Source organism: Drosophila montana, unplaced genomic scaffold (assembly GCF_035044405.1).
Source record: "Drosophila montana isolate Dmon_TW-CO22-7 unplaced genomic scaffold, ASM3504440v1 contig_3216_1, whole genome shotgun sequence".
In the NCBI taxonomy this organism is placed as follows: Eukaryota; Metazoa; Arthropoda; class Insecta; order Diptera; family Drosophilidae; genus Drosophila; species Drosophila montana.
In genome coordinates, this window is record NW_026998096.1 from 594,885 (window position 1) to 616,078 (window position 21,194).

General features: G+C 43.3%; 1 protein-coding gene across 2 annotated transcripts in view; it reads left to right on the forward strand.

Moving 5' to 3' along the window:
- Positions 1-21,194, forward strand: part of DCX-EMAP (Doublecortin-domain-containing echinoderm-microtubule-associated protein) — a 40,477-nt gene that overhangs the window by 1,867 nt on the left and 17,416 nt on the right. The window contains exons 3-4 of one of the 2 annotated variants that reach the window (XM_064688886.1): positions 3,223-3,472; positions 4,248-5,607. In XM_064688886.1, coding sequence (XP_064544956.1) covers positions 4,615-5,607 — 993 coding nt within the window. In that variant the 5' untranslated portion in view covers positions 3,223-3,472; positions 4,248-4,614. Of the gene's footprint in view, positions 1-3,222; positions 3,473-4,247; positions 5,608-13,516; positions 13,767-21,194 lie in introns of those variants that run through there. The other variant, XM_064688887.1, reaches the window with a different exon arrangement.

Consider the following 21,194-nt stretch of genomic DNA (forward strand, 5'->3'; position numbering starts at 1 on the left):
CTTCCCAGTGTTGTGTCGTTTTTTAAATCTTCTTAAAATTGCTCGCTGGGTAAGCATTGGGCTTTTGTTCGAGCGTTTACTGCAGCTCTGCAGCTACTTGTTGTCTTTGTGTGTGTGCATCCTTTGTCCTTATTGCTATTGTTTAATGGTCACATTAAAACAGCCCCATTGTCGTCGTTTTCGTTGTCGTCGCTGTCGCTGTAGCCGATGCAGTCTTTTGACCACACCCTTTGCACCATTTTTTCTATCGCATTTATTTACAATATTTCAGACTGTGTCTGGGGATCGCGCTCAAAAGTATGCAATAAAATGTGGGCTCGTGTCATTGGACGTTTTAGTGGCTTTTTGGTGCACTCCTGCTCACATGTGCTCACTCGCAATGCATTTGCTCCCTCTACGATGTATATGGCCAGAAGCATATGTGTGTGTGTGTGTGTGTGTGTTGTGTGTGACCCGCAATCGCCTTAAAAGGGGCGATGAGGGCATTTTCTGACATACTCAGTATTGGCTTATTCGCAGAGCCTCCTTCAAGAAGCCACAATATAGACCCTGTGCAAGGTATGTGGATTATTATGTGTGCTTAACATACAAACTGCTATGTGCTTTGAGAATGTAAGCTTCAGTCTATTAAGCGCTTCTCAATGTGTGGTTTAGTGGGTGCAATGGACGTGATTGAGGACTTAATTGAATAAACCTTACGTTCGCTTCCCAAATCAAACCCAATAAATTGCCTTCAGGTGCGGGTAGGCTTATTTATTTATTTTAAATTGTGAGTGAAACTAGATGAAATATGTCATCAATCGGCGATTCACTTGAAAGATCTGAAGCTAACCACGCTTAAAACTAGAACTCCTTACAAATATTGTTTATTAAGGTGTTTAAATTGCTTAGATCGACGCATACCGATAAGCATATTACAGACGGAATGGCTGTTTATTCCGCTGATGAATATATTTACTGTATAACAATAAAAAATTACAAACTAAATAGTCCTATTATATTCGAGTTTTGGGTTTTTTTTTAGCGCTTGATTTTAATAATTACAATTGGGCTTAGTACTCTTTACCATTTTACTTGATGTTTTCAATGTGTACAAATCACGCACTTTCCGGAAATAACATTAAAATAATACATTAACTTCACCAAACGTTGCGTCGCCCACGCGATTGTAAGAACGAAAAACAAAATTATTAATAACAAGAGCTATTGACTTGGCACGTCGCATATTGAATACTCTTGGTTAAGATTTTCGATATATATATAACCTTTCACACAATTGTGTGTTTCTACAGAACTTAAATGATATATTGAATTGATGCTAATTAGGGTTTTCTAAAGTTTTATGAGCATAATAGAGCTAACTTACATCTGAATTTCAAAATATTGTTCTCATATCAGCTGTACCTAGAGTTTTCCGTTCCGTCTGTAACCTTTTAATACCCTTTGACAGGGCTGGGTTATAACCAAAGGGAGAAAAGTGCGTTAGGCACAAGGAATTGCGGGTCTGTCGTGCAGACACTGAGCGCAAATGGACTCAATCGTCAGCCAAGACTGCCTTGTACATATCACAATCTCTGTTTGCAAATATAACGTAATAAAAACATATTTCCACAAGCATTTGGCCTAATTGTTAGACGAACAAGCCGAAGTGTTCTAATCTAAAGTGCTCGATTAGAAGATACCCTGTACCCAACTGCGAGCTGTCGTAACATGCATTCAACTTTCACTCCATACTTTCTAAATTAGAAGAGTCTAGTCTCAAAGATCAACATGCTCAGAAATGTGGACGAATATGGCTAGAACATAAAGAAGTTTGATGTTGACAATGACAATGAATTTAAATATTTAATGGGCTCCGAGATGCCGAGATGTTCTGCTTGTAACAGGCATTCGTTCAACTCGTTTTCAACCTTTACGGGGTACGAAAATACCCACCAACAGTTTTTCTTCAATCAGTTCTGGTCGAATAGCGTGACCCAAAACAGAAATTGGAGGACAAAGGTGTGGACTGCACGATGAGACTACCCAAGAAGTTGCAAGTGGTGGTGAGAGGTACGCAGCAGCAAGGGGCAAGGAGGCACATGACACGGCGAAAGGTGCCGTCGCCGCTGACGTATCCCACGACGCCCGACGACAACCCAAGTACACGAGTATACAACAACGACAAAACGAGCACGATAGCCTTAAGACCAAAACATTGTGATCAGAAATCTTTGACTTCAGTCAAATTTATATCACATAGACAGACTCTTTACCGAATAATGCTTTTTACTATAACAAGTCTGATCTATGTTCCAAAAAGTAAAAGGGTTAAAATTTCACCCGCAAGTGTGGAAAAACGGCGGAAAACGCTTGTTGAAATATTTTGGCCTACAATCGGATCAGTTTCAAACTTATTTTTCAAAAATCTTGCCCAATAATCATTAAAGATGTGATTTGCATTTCTCAGCATGGAAAATGCGGCTCAGAAGTTGCATGAACGACAGTTGATTAAAATTGGGGTAAACCGAGTGTCCTTTTTTTGTGTACGTTGAACCACAGTGCGTCTAAGCCATTAAGTAACAAGTGCTAACGTTTGTGATACCTCAAACTGAGCTCGTGCACTCTGCTCGTAATGTCGCCGAGGAGGTAAAACCTCCCGCTAGATTGCTCCAGGCAGGTGGCTGGGCGTGAGGGAGGAAGTCGCACAGCAAAATGGTTTAGTGAATGTGGCGAATGGCACAATGCCCGCCATTGGTCCGGGTGACTTATAAGCAGGGCACAATTAGGCGGGCGGGCGGTAGCGGTGGTATGACGGTGCCGGAGAAGTCGCGTGGCAGCATTAGCCCATAAGTCAGGCGCTTGCAGCAAAGGCAAAGGCAGAGGCAGAGGCAGAGCAATACAACAACAACTGGCGTAATTCAATGCCCGCGACGGCGACGACGTCGCCACGAGGAGCCCGAGTCGCTCTCTATGAAAATTGGCTCCGTGGACGACTTTAGAGTGGACAGGCACATGAAACACAATTCAAAAACACTTTGACCGGCAAAGTTGCCAGACGGAATTTCTTCTGCATTGTGCACAACACGGCTTGTTGCCAAAGGAAGCCCAGCTCGAAAGTTGCCCAGTTTGTTGTGCCAACTTTCTTCGCTAGATATTTTAATAAACTTTTCCCTGCCCGAGTTCATTAAATTCGATTCAAGTAAATGTGTGTGCGTGCCGCCCCCCGATTACCCCAAATAGGTCGAAACAATTGCGCCTGATTGATAGGCAATTAGTGGAAGTGGAACGCCACGGAAGCTGCGGCATCTGAAGAGGCAACAACTGTTTGCACATTAGCAATCAACGTCCCAGTGGCAGGCAACCAAAGTGTCATTAACCTAATTGGCGCAAAAAAGTGCAGAGGACGACGAACGACCCCAGCCATAAATAAAACGAGAATGAAAGGAAAGAAGTGCAACGTGTTGCAATAAAAACAATTTACATAAACCAGGTAAGCCAAAAGTAAAAAAAAAAACACAACAGAAGCATTCACAGACTGCCGACGACCGAGCCCATCCACCCACCGCAGCCCTTTGCCCAAACAAAAAACCTCGCAATGGTAAATTCCAATGCAGTTGAAATAGTTGCAGCGACTGTGGCCCAGACACAACAGACACACACATTAAGCCCTGAAGTCCGGACCGGGCACCGTACAACGCCTCTGGTCAGCTCCAGAACATATGCGCAAATATAGTTGCATAGATATATGTAGTTATGTGTTCAGCCCCCCCCCCCAAAAAAAAAAGTCCACAAAAAGACCGCTTGCCAGCTGGCCTGTAATTTCGGTCAAAGTGAAGTGGACTAGCAGCCAGTTCTAAGGCCTTGCCACAGGCGCTGTCCATGCTGGAGAGACTTAAAGTGCGGATGCATGAAACAAGACAAATAGTGCGCGGTATTTCGAGGCAAGTGGCGACGCCAAAGCCCAGCTCGGACGGAGAAGTGGGCTCCTTACACTGTTTCTCTGTTTGCAGACAAAGGAACTGTGAAGTTGTTGGTCCGACAGTTGTTGAGTTGCGTCTGGAGTGGATCTCAAGAGCCATCGGCAGTGGACATGCCGATAATGGCAAGTTTTCCAGCTGCTGAAAGTAAAAAGTAGCTCAAAAGGCGAGATTTGTGTCCGTCCGCAAAACTTGTTGACTGACGGTACACTATGCATTAATAGAGATTTAATTTCCAAAAATATTTTTCTAGCTTCCCTCATTTAGCTTTCTCTTCTTCATTTTTAGGTGCTTCTACATATATGTGTAGCTCAATCCTGCGTGGGTGTACAATAACATGAAAATGTCAGTTGCAACCTGAACCTAACAGGACACGACACTCAGGTCGACTACGGGCAATCAAAAAGTTATACGTGAAATAATCCACCAGCAGCAGCAGCAGCAGCTCCTAAGAACGCTTTGAGTCGACGCGACATCGACGCTGCTCTAGCGACTTTTGACCACAACAAAGCAGTCACGCAAGGCACCAGCACGCTGAGATTTGTGCCACAACAGAGAGAGAGAAAGAGTGAGTGAGTGAGAGAGAGATATAGATAGAGAGAGTGGGAGGGCAGGCGGTTAAGGGCTGACTTAAGAGAGCTTAACTACACGGACAATGTCCAACGAAGAGAACGACTACTTGGACCGTCCGGGCCCTGGTTCTGTTGCTGGGTCTGGGGCTGGGGCTGGGCCTGGTGCTGGTCATGGTGATGGTGATGGTGATGACGACGGCGGCGGCGGCGGCGGCCTCGCAGCTGTTAATGGCGAGCCCGTTCTCGGCGGCCAAACAATGCCACAAATTAGTTCGAACTCACAACTCGAGGGAAACGTTTCGCCGACATTCACTCAGACGACAACCCAGTTTGATGATAACGATAACCACATAAATAATAATCATAACAGCAGCACGGCGCGTCTGGGCCAGAGCAACAGCCACAACCACGACAGCAACTGCAACAGCCCCACTAAGAGTCCCACAAACCGACGCGCCGGCAGCTCAGCAAGCTTTCAGATACAGCATCATAATGCCCATTACGACGACGAGGATGATGACCTAGCAGCCGGCGACCTGCACGCCAATAGCGCTGCAGCTGCTGCGGCTGCGGCTGTTGCCGGAGGAGCTGCAGTCCGTTCAGCCGGCGGTGGCTCCTCGCACGTACCCGACTATTGGCAACAGCGCAACGGCGGAGCTGGGTCTGGTGCAGGTGGAGCACAGAGCGGGCATCAGAGTCGTGCGCTTAGTCCCAGCTATATGGAAAACATGAGCGAAAATTCGGAGCAACCGCCTGTTGTGCCGCTTGTCCGTTCCAAGTCGCGGCCAGAAATCTCCAGTGCCGCCGCCTCCCGTTACTCGAATCTGTCATACTGGAAGGCTCGTCGTGTTGTCTTCTATCGCAATGGCGACCCCTTCTTTCCGGGCGTCGAGCTACGCTATCGGCCCGGCCGAGATGTCACCTCGCTGGACAATCTGCTCGACAAGATCTCACCCAAAATGGATCTGCCGCGCGGTGCACGCTACGTCTTCTCCATGGACGGCGACCGGAAATACCATCTGGACGAACTGGAGGACGGCGCCTTCTATGTGGTCTCCTCATTCAAGGCCTTCAAGGTAAGTTTTTTTATTTTTCTATTTTATTATAACCTGCATTTGGTCCGCGTGTTTTGTTTTAATTTAATAATATTTTTTTTTGCTTTTACCTCGTTGCATTTTGAAATTTAAGTGTTGCTTTCCACGTCAACTTTAGTGCAAAATCAATAGAAATTTGAATATTTTGGTATAATTTTGCATACATATGCAAATAGAAATATACACACACATATATATATATATATACTCATATAAAACTATATACGCTGTTGGCTTTTGCGGTCAGCGTGTCCCATCCCACGGCTCCAGGCCCAACCACCAAATCAGGTCACTTGGCCTAAAAACCCAAGAAACTCTCACTTTCTTTTTTTTTTGTTTTGCTTCATTTTCTTTTTAATACACTTTTTTTTTGGTGCTGAGACACATTTTTGCATGCGAACACTTTCGTTTTCTCTGGCCTTTCTCAGTTCTCAGTACTGGGGGCTTGTTTTCGATTTTAGCGCACAACCACTCCATGTGTGTGTGTGTGTGTGTATGTGTGTGCATAGAAACTTACACAGGTATTGCTCTCTTACCCAAGTTCCTTGGCTGTTGGGCTATTTGTCGAACATTCGTGGGAGTTTAACTTTAACACGCCACACACGCAAAATATATTGGCGATTGGAGTGGCGGTTGGACAGAGGGGTTTCCTAAGAAATTAGGTCTTGCGTTTTATAGGCGTTTTCTAAGAGAGCGGTCCTTGTGGAAGAGTACTACAAAGAGTACTTAATAGCTAGAGCCTTTGATTTGCTTTACTAACTGCGTTCAGAGAAAAACAATACACTAAGAGAGCTTCAAAACTAGAACCACAAAGTACGGACATTTTAAAAGCAATTAACAACTTACAAATTAGAAATCGAAGATATTGAAAACGAATCATTTCAAAAAACAAAATTGAACATGATAGTTAAGCTGTCCGTATGCCGGTAATTCCGTAAGCTTATATGAAAGCGTCGATCTCAGAGACTATAAGAGACTTGGGCTTAACAATTTGAAGGTAGGTCCTCCTTTGCAAGATATAGCTCGTTTCTACGAGCTTAGATTATTGATTGACAATATCTTAGTGCTTATAAGGGCTGGACACAACAAATTGATTACCTATCCCCGTTTCCTTCTAAACGGAGTACATTTATTCTTGGAGGTATTCGTAGATCAAGTTCGTTTTAAATGATCGATAGCTCGTTTTCACGATAATTATCGATTTTTCAGCAAAATACTGCTTCTTATAAGAGCTAGACAGAAAATCTTCAAGATCCAGAAGAGTTAACATATTGGATATTTACCCCTGTACTCATCAGAAATAATTAATACTCGGGCGTATAGCCTTGAAGTTATTCAAGAATGGGCGTAATTCCATAGACATCTTGTATTTGTTGTAGCTGAATAAAATAAAACTCATGCCAAAATCATCAGTTTTTGGGAAAGATATCCCTCGAACAAAATATCTCCTCAACATATTTATATATACCATATAATAATGAATAAGGTAATGCGATTCAGGGCTGGCGTATTCCCTGTCTTCAGACAAACACCTTGTAACAAAATTATACTCCCCTCGAAAGGGCATAAAATTGCGGCCAGATTGGCCAAATTATGTTTAAAGAGCTATCATAAGCCATATACTTTAATGCGAGCCCACAACTGACTCTTGACGCAGTGGAACTGAGCAGGAAAGAAGTGAATCGCATCACGTCGAGGTGGATTTTCGATTTGCATGAAGCACAAATTGAAATTTTAGGCAATCATCGGACTGCACTTCCCTCACGTCTCCCAGTGCAGCCATTGAACGACTTTTTACATCCCTTTGGTAAAGTCTGAGCCAGTGCCGATAGGAATTCATGCATTCGTAATCGATAAAGACAATGGCCGTCCCGCATTCGCAACGTCTTCGATGTGCTCCTAATGCACTCAGCCGGGCAGGCGTGCTTCAAGCTCAGAGCTCAGAGCGTTCGGCCGAGACAAAGGCTCTCGTAAAAGCCAACCAAAAGCCACCTCCGTGCGCCGACCTCCCCACCCGCCCGGCCCGCAGAGGCAACCGCGTGCACTGCCCGTAGCTGGTAAACAAAAGCGCAGCAAGAGTCTTTTGCCAAATCAGAACTTATGGGAAAGGCGCCGGTCGGGCCGCCAGCGGCGCGGTTGCCGCATGGAGTTCGTCGTGCGGCTTGGCCGCACAAAAGGCAACAAAGAACAATACGGAACACGGGGAGCACGCGGAGCACGGAGCACGAACCATGCCCTGCAGTTGGCTAGAGTGCATAGAATGCATTGTATAGTTTCTTACAGTCATCCGTGGGTCTCTGAAGGCTCTCCGGGCGCTCTCTGGCGCGAAAAGGGCCAATTTGGAAAGTTGCGGCGTTTCACTTAGGGAAATTAAAAGTGTTTCCATGAAGAGGGCAAAGAGAGCGCCTAATCTTGGCGTACGAAAAGGCGTCAACTGCAGGCGCACCAAGCATGTGTAATAATATAAATTAATCGAGCACCAAATTCGATTCAACAGGAGCCGAGGCACACGGCACGCAATCGCCAGCCGGGTTGGGTTTAAGGCACACACTGTTTACCAAAGCATTTATGATAATTTATTCGTCATGGGGCGTGCGTGACCCGTGGGCGCACTGCAGCTGATGTGATTTTGGGTGCAGCAAATTGCATTCGCCTTGTTAAGTCATAAAAATAATTGGCCGCATGGAAAGCCAGCATGAGCAACAAGGCCAATCGCGAGTCGTGGGCGTGGAGCTGCCTTCTCCACAAGCCCAAAAAGTACGTACTAAGCTGTTTCATTTATGCGAATCGTTTCAGTGGGCCAAATGGCCAAATGGCCAATTAGCTGGTCTAGAGGGCAACTGCGTCAAGGCCATAAATAAATACGCTGACAAAATCTTCTAAGATTCAGATATTTAGAAGCTCTTTTAAATTTATTGGCCACCGCATCCAGGTGCAGCCAATTGTGAATGATAACCGACAAGGGCAGCAGCGGATCGCATGTGCGAAATTGCGGGCACTGAAAGGCTGCGTGTGTCTGGGTGTGCTGCGGTGCTTGGTGTGCCCGGTGCTGCGCCCTAAATTGGAAGAAAAATGGACACGAAGGGCTGTTGACTTTTAAGCCAGCCCCGAAAGAAATTAAGATTTTTGGCATAAACGTGCGCGGCAAGCTAAAAGCGAAACCTCTGCACCGCGAGTGCTGCACGCAAGGTCAGGCAGGCGGCAGGACCCCGGCGCATTGTAATTAACTGCACAACAAAAGCGCACGAGCGAGCGGACGAGCGGTCGAGATTTGACGTCAATTATTATTTTTTGTTCGTTGTTGTGGCCAAAGCAAAAGCCACTAAAGTTATGACCATCAAGCTGCTGTGACACATGAGCGAGATTTCCAACACAAACAGCAGAAGCCCCTGTCTGGGGGCCAAGAGGCGTTTGATGAATTTCGCAGCCATTTACGTGATGCATGCGCCCGAGATGTGGACACAAATTGCGCGTTTGCATGTGCTGGCAAGGACAATCTCATCTGATGCCATCTTCTGCCCTCCGCCTGGCGCTGATGTTATTGTTATGATAGAATGAATTGCTGATGATCGCCCTCCAAGCCGTCAGACGCTTGATGAATTCCTGACTGCCGCGTCAACAGAGCGTTGCATATCAAGCGAATTGATTCGATGCCCTTTCGGATTGTAGGTGTGGCACAACAATTTAATTGAAATCAAAGTGGACAGCTAATTGTAACACACTTTAACTCATGCTTTAAAAGGGCAACAATCGATATAGTGTACAATTCCTTGCACAATCCCATCATCATCCATACTTGGGCATAAATGCCGGCATACCCGCATACCTATATAATATATTTGTTAGCATGTGTAAGCTTGTAAACCTGGTGTGTGTGTGTGTGTGTGTGTGTGTGTGTGTGAGTGAAGGGCCTTAAGGCGCTTGCAATTATGTCTAAAGCCACACAAATGACGGCAGCAGGAGCCAAGCACTCCCAGGAAACGTTGCCTATGCAGGCTCAGGCTTAACGCCTATTAATATTACGCATACGCCACGTTGAGAACGCATCGGCTTGGCAAATGTGGCCAACGGGCAGCTTTTGTTGTTGTTGTTGTTGTTGTTGTAGTAGCTGCTGCATAATATCTAAGCGGATTTTGACCAGGTATTAATTGGCACTTTAATAAATTACTGGGCCGCCAATTACAAAGCAGTTTCGAATCATAATAGATAGGTTGAATGCAATTTAAAATGCCATTCGGGCATTTCAAATTTTGCGGTCAGCTGTAAATCCGTTGCTTTAATTGAAGCGCAGCAGGCGTTAAGCGACAAGCGTTGATGAAATAAATAATGCAGCGATTTATATGAAAATATGTAGGTGTTGAAATTAAAAACACACACACGAGAAAAAAGCAAACGCAACCGCCCAGACCAATAATAACAATTATTAAAAGCAATGGAACACAAATTGAAAATAATAAAGCCAACAACTCACTCACACCATCTCAGCTCAGCATCATAATAACAAATCGTCGAATTACAGTGGTCAAATCTCTGCTCACTGTAAGCAAATACTGCACATAACCAAGGTCTGCGAACAGGACATCAAGTAGCTTTTTCCGTGTCATGTATTTTTCCTTATATAAATACTTGAATAGAGCTTGAAGTCGATCCTGGGTAGAAATCAAAGCATCCATCCATTTTACTCCCGTCGATTAAACTTCAAAGTTCATTTTCATTCTTTTATAATATAAAGCTTCAAAAAGCTGCAAATTCAACTATCGCTCAAAGTGTGAAACACGTCTCAAATACATTTTCAAAGCTATTCTCGGTTATGAGTTTGAGCCCGAACAGCCTTATATATAGAGATTTGGAAGGTAGACCGAACGCAGCATTTTTTTATGTATCTCTTGGGCAGCATTCGGACATTAATGCACTGTCTGATTGGATTCGATTGTCGACCATTGTTAAACAGCCAACGGCCACCCACTCAATACGAGCTGTACGACTGGCCGGGAACTGCCGGGGCGGTCCGGCACTTCGGCACTCCGGGCTCTCGACACCCGCCGGACATTGCTGTATAAACATGACAATTTAAAACGCATTACAGTGTGGCAATTAATTAAACTGTCATTGGTCGCAGGATTCAGGATTGCTCGCGTGCAAAGAGTCAAAATAAATTGTGTACAAGGCGCATTCCATTAAATGTAGCGCCCCAGGGTAAATGTATGGTCAATCGGACAGCCGGTCAGACAGTCAGACGTCAGACAGTCAGTCGGTCGGTCGAATGGCAGTAAAGCATTGCGTGAATTTATTGAATTGTAAAAAGAACATATATCAGCGTTTTTAATTGCAGCAACAGAAACAGCGACGCGACACAAGCAACAACAATAAGGAGGGGCCTTAAATAAACATGAGAGGGCAGTTTGAAACTCTGGCGGTTGCAGCTATAAACCAACGTTGATTGGCTGATCGCACTATATGCCAGACTGGGACATATAGTAGTGCCCCTTGTCGGATGGAGGCATCCAAGTAGTCAAATATTCAGATCAATAAATTTGGTGTCATTGGCTCTTTTAATCTGAGATAAACACTCAATTAACAATGGCTGAAAACTGATATATATCGATAAGAAGCTATCGAGAAGGAATTCTAGTTCTTAAAGCCTCTGAGGGAATTCATATAGATTGACAGATAAACAGACGGACATCTTCTGTATAAATTATTGCTCATTCTATATATAGTCCTAGATGCTTTTTTCTGCCTGTTTCATAGTTCTTAAAGTCTCTGGGGGTATTCAAATAGATCGACAGACGGATAAACAGACGGACATCTTCTGTATAAATTATCGCTCACTCTATATATGGTCCTAGATTCTTCCTTCTGCCTGTTTCATATACTATAACCTCTTTAACACACAACCTCAATGTGTAAAGAACTTAAAACAATAACACAAATTGACTAAACAAAAACCAGACGCGGAATAAACGTTTTGTGCACAGAGCCAAGTTGTGCGCGTTCAGACAGCTAGAACCACAAATTAGCGAACCGTTGGCATCTTCGCTTTCGCCTGCTGTTTGGCCAACCCAGAACCTAAGCCAGAGCCAAATGACAGTAATTAGAAATTGTAGTCTATTTTTTTTTATTCTTGTTTCTTGTTTATTGCTTGGCCGGCTGTCGCAGGCTGTTCCAGCAGTTGCGACTGCCAAAAAATAAGTGGCCAACTGGCAACAGCAGCAGCCGAAACAAATGATCACAAATTTTATACAGAGACAAAAGCCAAAGCACCTTAACTATTTATCCAATTTGCAACAATATATAAATTATTCAAGCTGCAACAACAATGGCTCGAACCCATCATGTTTTCATAACTCGCAGCCTGCCGCCAAGGGATTTGTTTAAACTATGCAAAACAACTCAATTCCACGGGCGCGCCGTAAAGTAGGCAACAATTCTCGCCCTGCCCCTGCCCCTGCCCCATCCCTAATGCGCGCAGCCATAAAACACAGACACTGAAGCGCCATTGGTGTCGCCTGGGTGGGGAATGGGGAATGGGGGACGTCTTCAAGTTGAATTGATGGCTCAGACAACAAATTCGACTTGTGTGTCGCGTTCCATTGTGCGCTAATGGTGAAAGTTGTCAAGCGGCTCAAACGGGCAGAGGCCGAAGGCGTCTCCCGGGCGCACGGGGTACACTTCCGTTGTTTTTCCCAGAGAGCTTTCGCTCGGACTAGGGACCGATAGCGGGCATTGCATAACGCAAACGAGTTGTTGAATACCAACCGATTGCTCGACTGCAATCCCAGCACATGTGTCAAGCCCAACACAGATGTATGTACATACGCTGCATTTGGCACATTCACATATGCATAACTTATAATATGCAAGTTGAGTCATTTTTGTCAACTAGAGTTTGTGTTTCGCCCATTGTGTGACAACATATTGAAAAGTTTTAGAATTTGCAAACAGTTGTGCCGCGCTGTCAACCACAAGATCGTGCGCTGTCCAAGCAGCCGGCTGAGCTGGCAAGGCACAAGTTGGTCACGTCGTCGCCATCGCTGTCGTCAGCGTCGTCAGCGTCGACAGCGTCGTTGACGTCAACGTCGTCTAAAACTTATGAGTTTTGAAATGAAAACTGGTGCAAGCGGAAATGCAATTGAAACGCCGCCATTGTCGTCCTCCATGTGTGTCGTCGACATTGTTGTTGATGGTTAACGTGTCACCACCGCCAGCCCCAGCACCACCCATCCAACCACCATCGTCATCGTCACCGTCTTCTTTGGCGGAACCGTTGGTGTAACCGTATGTGTGACGGGGCTGCGGGTTTTATATAAAGTTTCTGAGCTATTCGAAAATGCCATTAGACCATGTCACACACACACACACACAGGCGGTCTTCAGTCAAGGCATTCGGGGCCTGCTCCCCGTGCTCCTCCTTCGCCTTCTCCTTTCTGTTTTTCTTTGCTTATGTTTATGTATGTGGTGCAATATTTGCGCCATATTGTCGTCCGTGGTCTGGTGGACTCCAACTTTTTAGCGGACATAGGCGCAAAGAGCCAAATGGCACAAACAGCTCACACAGTCCAAACAGTTGGAGAACGGCAGCGGGTATTGCGGTTGCACGGGTCCGGGTCCGGGTCGAGCAACACGAGAAGCTCTTTAAAAGTTGCCATCAAAAATCATTTCCAAAGCGCGGGATAAATTCGTGCAGGCGACTTTCTCAAGGCTGTGTGATTTATGCTGCAAGTGTAGTGCCAGTGACATTAATTATATTAGCTGCTGTGATAAATGTTTTTTTACACGGTCCATATGGTGTCGTAAGGCGAATTATTCAAATTGCAAAGCAAGAGCCGAACAGAACAGAACAGAACAGAACATTGCCGTATAAATCAGGTCGCCAACTGGCACGTGCTTTTAATTCATTTATTTAGTTTGCGACTAGTATTCGGAGAATCAAGTCAAGGCACACAGCTTATGCCAAAAATAGCAAATCTAGGCTAAGTAATCCACACAAGAAATTGCTACCAATTGCCGACTACATGTACGCCGAGTCGACCACAACGGAGATGACCACCTACCCGACACGAGAGCCACCCGAGAAGTCCACACTGCGTGATTTTTGGGCCAAAGAGTCCGCCGTGAATGCCTTCCTACAAACCTCACAAGTAAATATATCCAATTGACTCAACCAAATATCAATTGATTGCGGCTTAAGCCCCAATCTGACAATTTACCAAATCATCAAGGTGTCAACTTTAGTTAGTTAGTTGCGGCAATCCGGAGACATACCTAACATAATACACGTATAAATGTACCTAGAGCACACACACACACAGATATCTTTTAAATAGCTAATGGTGTTTGTGTTGTGAATTTAAAGTAAACTGATTAAATGCACAAGTGATTTAAATGCTTGGGGGATTCTCGGCAGCAGTCATAAATTGAAATTGTTCAACTTTTGCCACATTTGCAACGAATAACTAATGCCTCATGATGGCAGCAGCGGCTGCAGCAGGCGCACACAAACTTTTCAGTTATAATTTATCAGATTCTGCAAGTTCATGCAATTACGAACAATGATATGTGCATAGTTATAAGCTTAGGAGGGGATTTACTCACAGGTACAAATATTCACTGCTTTCCAAATGAAGCTCGGCCACATTTCAAATATCAAACATGCAGGTCGTATACGTAATGTTATCTCCAAACATCATTGCAGCCACAGCAAAACAAGCAAGAATGGGCCGTTTGGGAGGGTCTGAAATGTTTTGGACATGAATGTGGAATTCAAATGTGCGCAAGCACCAAAGCCCACGATTATATCTCAAAAAATGTAATTTCTGTTAAATTTTTGGGGGAATGGCGAAATATCTTTGGTATGAAAAAATCTGGTTATATCCTGCGTTCCTAATTTTTGGTGTATACAGCTCTTAAAGTTTTTAATTTCTGCTCAAAAGAATATGTTTTAAATAAATTCAATATTTATCAATATTATTGGTGGAAATATGGAATAGCATTATTGAATCATTCTGCCTCTGGTAGAAGAGAATATATGTGTCAATTTGAAAGTCGACGCTTTCGCAAAGACGGATAGATAGACGAACACTATATCGACTCAGCTTGTCGTCCTGATCTAGAATATATATGCTTTTTACACAATTTTCAATTCTGGTTTACTCTGGTCCCCACGAAATAATTCCTACACGTATGTTGTCATACTTTGTGCTAAAAATTGCTTAATTACAACCTTCACAGCTAATAAAACAATTAGAAACTCAGTATTTTGATATAAAAAATTGGCACAATGTGGAGCTGGTAACATGTTGAACGGAAACGGAAGTCAAATAATTCAGACACGTATGTCCACGCCACTTTAGAGTGAAACGTACACAAAACGCAAAAAGAAATATGACTCCGTGCGGAATATTTATGCGGGCTAAAGCGCCCATCCCCCCCCCACATACCCACACCCACACACACACATCGACACACGCACACATTTTACAGACTCTAAGTACAATAACGCACTCGTAGTGCTGGCAAGCAAAATATTCGAAACTTTGCATATGCATGAGGATGAGGGAGGGGCTGCGACTGCGGAGTGTGGCGTATTACATTTGTAAAATCTGGCACACGAATGCAATAAATCACAACACAGCTACACAGAATACACCCTGTACCCTAACCAGCATATGTAAATAGACGCACACACCCACACCCAGACACACACACATACATACATATGTATAATGGTTATTATTTGTAATGCAAGCGCATTACACTGACTCAGGCTCTAAGAACTCTGAAAATTATTGGGGTCACATGTGTAAAAGGATATTTCCTTATTAACCCAGACGCAGCGTGAGTGTGCGTTCGTGTGTGTGCACGTCCTTACGTCAGTGTCCATAAAATCTATTATGGTATTCTGGTCACAAATTATTATGGTGTCAAATAATGAGGCAGAGACTGTCAAATTTGCATTCGCAGTATGTTACAGTAGCAGTTTGTTATTCTCAAGAAATGTACGCATGAATTTAATCGCAATGCATGAAAAATGAATGCGTATCCGTTTTGCGAAACAAAGATGCCAGCGAATTTTCATGCTTCTCCCAGCCGTTCATTCAAACATGGCAAATCCAACACTGTCAACTGGGGTACAACTGGGTGCTGCGTGTGTGTGTGTGTGTGTGTGTGTAGATAGTCTTAATGCAAAACGCTGATGCACAGATGATTCTTCTTGGAATATATGTTTGTGTGAGTGGATGTGATGGAAAAAGCGGAAGCTGGGGAAATAAGTATATACTTTACTGCATACTTAGCTATTTGTCTGGTCGGCGGCATGTGTGGGCGGGCGGGTCGATTCGGACGCATGCAACAGCTAACTTATACATGCCTCTTACGAACACCATCACAATCGCATAATATATTGGTGTCCAAAGCAGCCAGGGCAGACCCAGAGGACAGTCCGAACAGTCCGGACAGTTGGCAGCACTCTGAAGCCGCAATGCGAAAACAGTGGAAGCTACTGTTACGTGTTGTGTCGGTCTTCCACTTGCATGTTGACGCGTCGTCTGTCAGACATGATGAAAATAATGGAGCAGAAATGTCACTGGGTATGGCGAAGACATATATATGCCCGTATGTGCCAGATATTTATATTTATATACACACATATGTATATATATGCATATAAGTTTGAATTTGTCTTTGTGTGTCATTGGCACTCGACACTGTGAGAGTACATGTACTCCCACTGCCGCTGTGGCACACGAACATGGTCTTAACGTCAGACTAACATGCCAGAAATGATTTAGTATTGTTGGCATTTCTACGCGCTTTGCACCCCTCATTAACGTCCCGTCGAAGACAGGGCTACGGCAGCTACGGCAATTAGGCGAACACGCCTCCGCCTTTGGCGTGTCCTTCTGCTCCGTTCGATCACAGCTGAAAACATGAAACAAACTTATTTAACACATTCATCAACAATTTGTCAGCATTATGAAAAACGGCTGGCGATATTGGTCTCGTCGGCCAAAAGGCAATTTGCATAACGTTTATCGGCGAACAAGCCGGCGCTCCAATGTCAACGGGCGCAAAAAAGGACCTTTGTATCGCCCGTGCTCGTAATTAAATTCAAACCAGTTTATGCATTCTTGTACATTCTTCTTTAATTTACTTGTGTCGAACGACAAGATTATTAATTAATATTTCGCAGCCGAGGTGTCTAAGTTACCCTGTCTATTCGACAACTGAGCAACAAAGACCCGGACTCGAATCGCAGGCTTGTGTGTGGACTTAGTTCTATGTTAGACTTAGTTCAAGTCGCCACTGCTTGACGAAAAGTTAGGTTGATGGTAATAATTTCGGCTAATAATCACAATAAATAATATTATTTAATGTACCTGGTTAACTTGAATAGCTAAGAAACAATCTCACCCTAGCAAATGTGAAAATTATGATTTATTTGAATTTGTGAGCTTTCAAAGTGTATATATTCTTGCTCAGCATAAGCAACCGAGTTGATATGGCTAAATAGTCCCTATTCCGTATTGATGAACGCGACAATCTCAGAACTTATACAAGCTTCCGACTTGTCTCTGTGCAGATCGGACTATAATTAAACCTTTCCAATATTCTGGGCAAGGGAAACATGTAGTACAGCTGCTGTGTAATGTGTTTAGGGTATGTCCTAGTCTGGCATTTTCTTTTTGAGTGTGTTTTCTCATATATTACAGCACTCCTCATAAAATGAATTAAACCAAATGCAGACCCATTTTCAAAGAGAAAGTTTTGGTTTTTGCCTGGCATGCAAACAATTTACACATATTTTCCTTGAACCTTTAAATTTTAGATCGCTTTGACAGCACGCAAATTGTTTTCAATATTGTGGAGCAGAGGGATGCAGTAGCGCATTTGTGGTATCTGATTTCATGTAGGCAGCATGGCTTTTGGTTTAACTTGAATAGTCTTTAAGTCAAATGAGAAATTGCCAATAACAGTTTAAAAGTTAAGTTCAAATAACTTGCATAGCAGATATGTCAGAGGTTAGCTTGGGGCGTTAGCCAGACTGGAACATATAGAAGAAGCATCGTGTAGAATACAGGGTATCACCTCCACAGGCATGCTCGGTTAGAGCACGCTTACATGTGTTTATGACAATTTTGACCTCCAGAATAAATTTTAGTTAAAAAAAGAACGTTTCATTCAATGCTGAAGCCAGTGCTGATGTGGCCATTAATTAAAGGCGCACATGAAGGAAATAATTAAGCAAAAATACACCACGCTAAAGGTTTTATAAATCATAAAAAAAATTATGTGCTATATGCGTGTGCAAAGAAATATATACAAAATCAGAAGCAAAAAATCAAAAAATAAAAATAAAAACCCAGGCATAAACTGTGCCAAACGAGCGGCTCACAGGTTGAACAGTTGAGCACAGTTGAACATGGCGGGGTCTTTAGCAATCATTTCTTAGGTCATAAGCACAATAAAAAGGGGTACCCACCCGCCGCACAACACAGCTCGAGAGCACAAAAGGACCAAGGACCAGAGGGCAGCCCGTTTCATGCATGGGAATAATTAAGCCATAAGCCTCGACCTCTTTCTTGCTCTCGCTGCGAGCTACAACTTTCTTTCTTTCTTTTTCGCCCGGCCGACTTGTGAGCTTGAAATATTTACACCTAAAACCAAATAATAAAGACCCCGAAATTATTTATACCCGCACGCACGCTCAGACTTAGGAGCCCGCCGCTGACAATAGGCGACGAATGGACGCACGTCGATGGCCGAGTGGCCGAATGGCGGCGATAAGTCACCAGCCATGCCACTTCCGCACGAATGTTGCATAAAAATATTTAGAGCCTGGCGGAGCTATCAAGCAGCAGGAGAGGGGCGTGGGGGGGCACATAGAGATTGCGGCCAGACAGAGGCGGGGTTGGGTACCCAGTACTCGCCCTTATGTACGTGTTTACTCGTATTTAGTCGTAATAAACAGCAAAGAGCGGAGGGCGAAATAATAATAATAATAATAAAACTATGAAGGACACATAAATGAGGCAAAAATATACCAATTGAAACTATTTAAATCAAAGCCAGCGCATGCGAGCCGTACGACAGGGCAGGACAAGGCAGAGCATCAGGGTATCCAAGTATCCAAGGGAGCGGGCGGGCTGGCGACTGGATAACAGCATCTAACGAGCGAAAGGAGTTTGCTCTACCCCAGTTTTTTCTTTTTGCAGGAAATATTCTCGAGTATGCTCGTAGCTCAAATATGCAAAAAGCTTGTGTCGAAAAGTGGGCAGGGCAAAGGAAATTGCGAGTATTATTATGACTTTTATTAATTTTCCTTGCCATACTGGTTTTGGTTTTTCATTGCTCGCTTTTCCTTGCTCTCTCTCTCTCTCTCTCTCTGTCGTTCTCTGTTGCTGCCCCCCTCACCTATCCTTAGGGTCTTTTGTTTCAACTCTACAACGTGCTCTGGTATTTTTTTCTTGCCCACCACGAGAATAATGGCAACGGCTGTGTCCAGTTCAAGTTTTTCACTAAACAACTTTGCACGCACGCGTTGGCCAGCACCAGGAACAGAAGCAGAATCAGAACCAGAACCAGAACCAGAACCGGGAGCACTAGAGACCGTCTTCAGCAGCGATTGTGGGCTTGCGGTTCGGCTTTGGATTTTTGATTTATGCGCGCTAAAAAGTTTAAATTGTGTGCTCCGCAGTAATCATTTCGCCAAGGCATAAAATCGGTAAAGTTTTATTAACAAGTTGTGTGTGCAACGAGTGCGACATCCGACGACACACAACAGAGCCAGACAAAGCGTTCCGGCCGTAGTATGGGCCCAACACAATGGCAATGGAAATTGAAAATATGGTCATAAGTTGCCGCTGCTCACAGAACTATGCAGCAGCACCAAGCCAACCAAAGACCAGACCATTTCCCATAGTTTAGACCAACAATGGGAATATTTGGTCGACTGTTTTGCTTTCATACCAGCTCGACACATGAAATGGCCACAGAGCACAGATACGTACATATATGCGAATGTATCTGTTGCACCTTTAATTGGCGCGGTCAACAGGCCAAAATATAAATATAAAAATACGAGTTTGTTTCGAATAACTCGATTCGGCTATATTTATAAATGTGTATGTTGTGAATTGTGTGTTTAGTTCGCCGGTCATCGCTTTCGAGTACGCATTGCACATTGCAGCGCCTGTTTGGATGCTCACCAGGGCTGACAATTTTTGCTGCTACAAAGCTAAGTTCAGTTTTAAGAGTAGCTTAAAATAGCAAATTAAATTGGAAAGGCGGTTGTATCTCAAACTTGCAAAGAGCTGCATTGGCGCGCTTTTCTTTAAAGCCCTTGAAAAGGTTCTCATGCTTGTTTATTCAATTCATCCAAAATCTGGTTCTTTTGTGTCCAAGTGCTCAAATGATTATTGTTAGTAGACTTTGTGCTAAATGCTATTATTGTTTTAGTCCCAGCTTTTTTAATGCAGTGCTTTAAGTCTTGATTATCCATGCAAGCATATATTCTGTTTGTTTTATTTCACAAATTCAGTCAACCTAGAAAACCTCGGAAAATCGCCAAATTTAGCTAGAAAATAGCCGAATTGGCATCACTCATATTTGTATTTATGTTTTCACAAAATGTATCTGAAAGACCAGAAGTATCTGTGTGCACACACATTTGCAAATATTGCCTATTCGTGAATGTTTGTTGATTGAAACACAGAATCTCAGGTCAAAAGCGTATTAATTTTTACACGTTACTCAATCCGCTTAGATTTGGGCCAAAATTGATTGCAAAAACATAACAATATTTTCACATTTGAGTTTTACTCTCTCTGTATGTTTGACCAGCTGTGCGTAAATTAAATTAAATATGCTTCAAGATTGAAAATTCCACACAAAAATCTACGATGATCCAAATCAAAGAAACAAAATTATTATACTCTGTACCTTTACCTTTGCCTTTAAATTTATTTTCGTACTTAATTTTGCATTATAACTGAATAAGTTTTACGATAGTGGAAAATAAGCTGAAAACTGTTGTATTTCTGATCGGCTTCGAATTAATTTTCAAATAAGTGTGTAAACAGTCAGAAAGCGTTTCTTTGAATGTTTGATTCTTAATTCGATGAAAATCATTTTCGAATATCTGTGTAACATAAAACTAAAGACGTGGAGTTGAAAATAGTACGGATAGATTTATATTGTCTACGAGCAGGAAAGGGCTAAAACTTTTTGGTTGAAAATTTGAAGCGTTAAAACTTGGCCCGGGCAAGTCCGGAAAATAGCAGCTTGCCTGATAAAGCAGTTCGATACTTTTTGATGTTGCTTGCATGTTAAAAACATTGCCATTAAGTTAGCTTTGATATTGAGAAACTCGTTTTTGATGGAGTCCGAGCTGTCTTCTTCAAATGTGTTACACATTTCAACACAAAGTGCTAATACCTTTGCAAGGGTATTAAATAACAGCACATACTAGCAATATGGACGTTGAAGAAAAAGCATTGGCAACGGTATCAAAGCGAAAAACTTGTGAAAGCTCGAGGTCGCATTTGGTTTTTCTTTTTTAATAAGCTTCA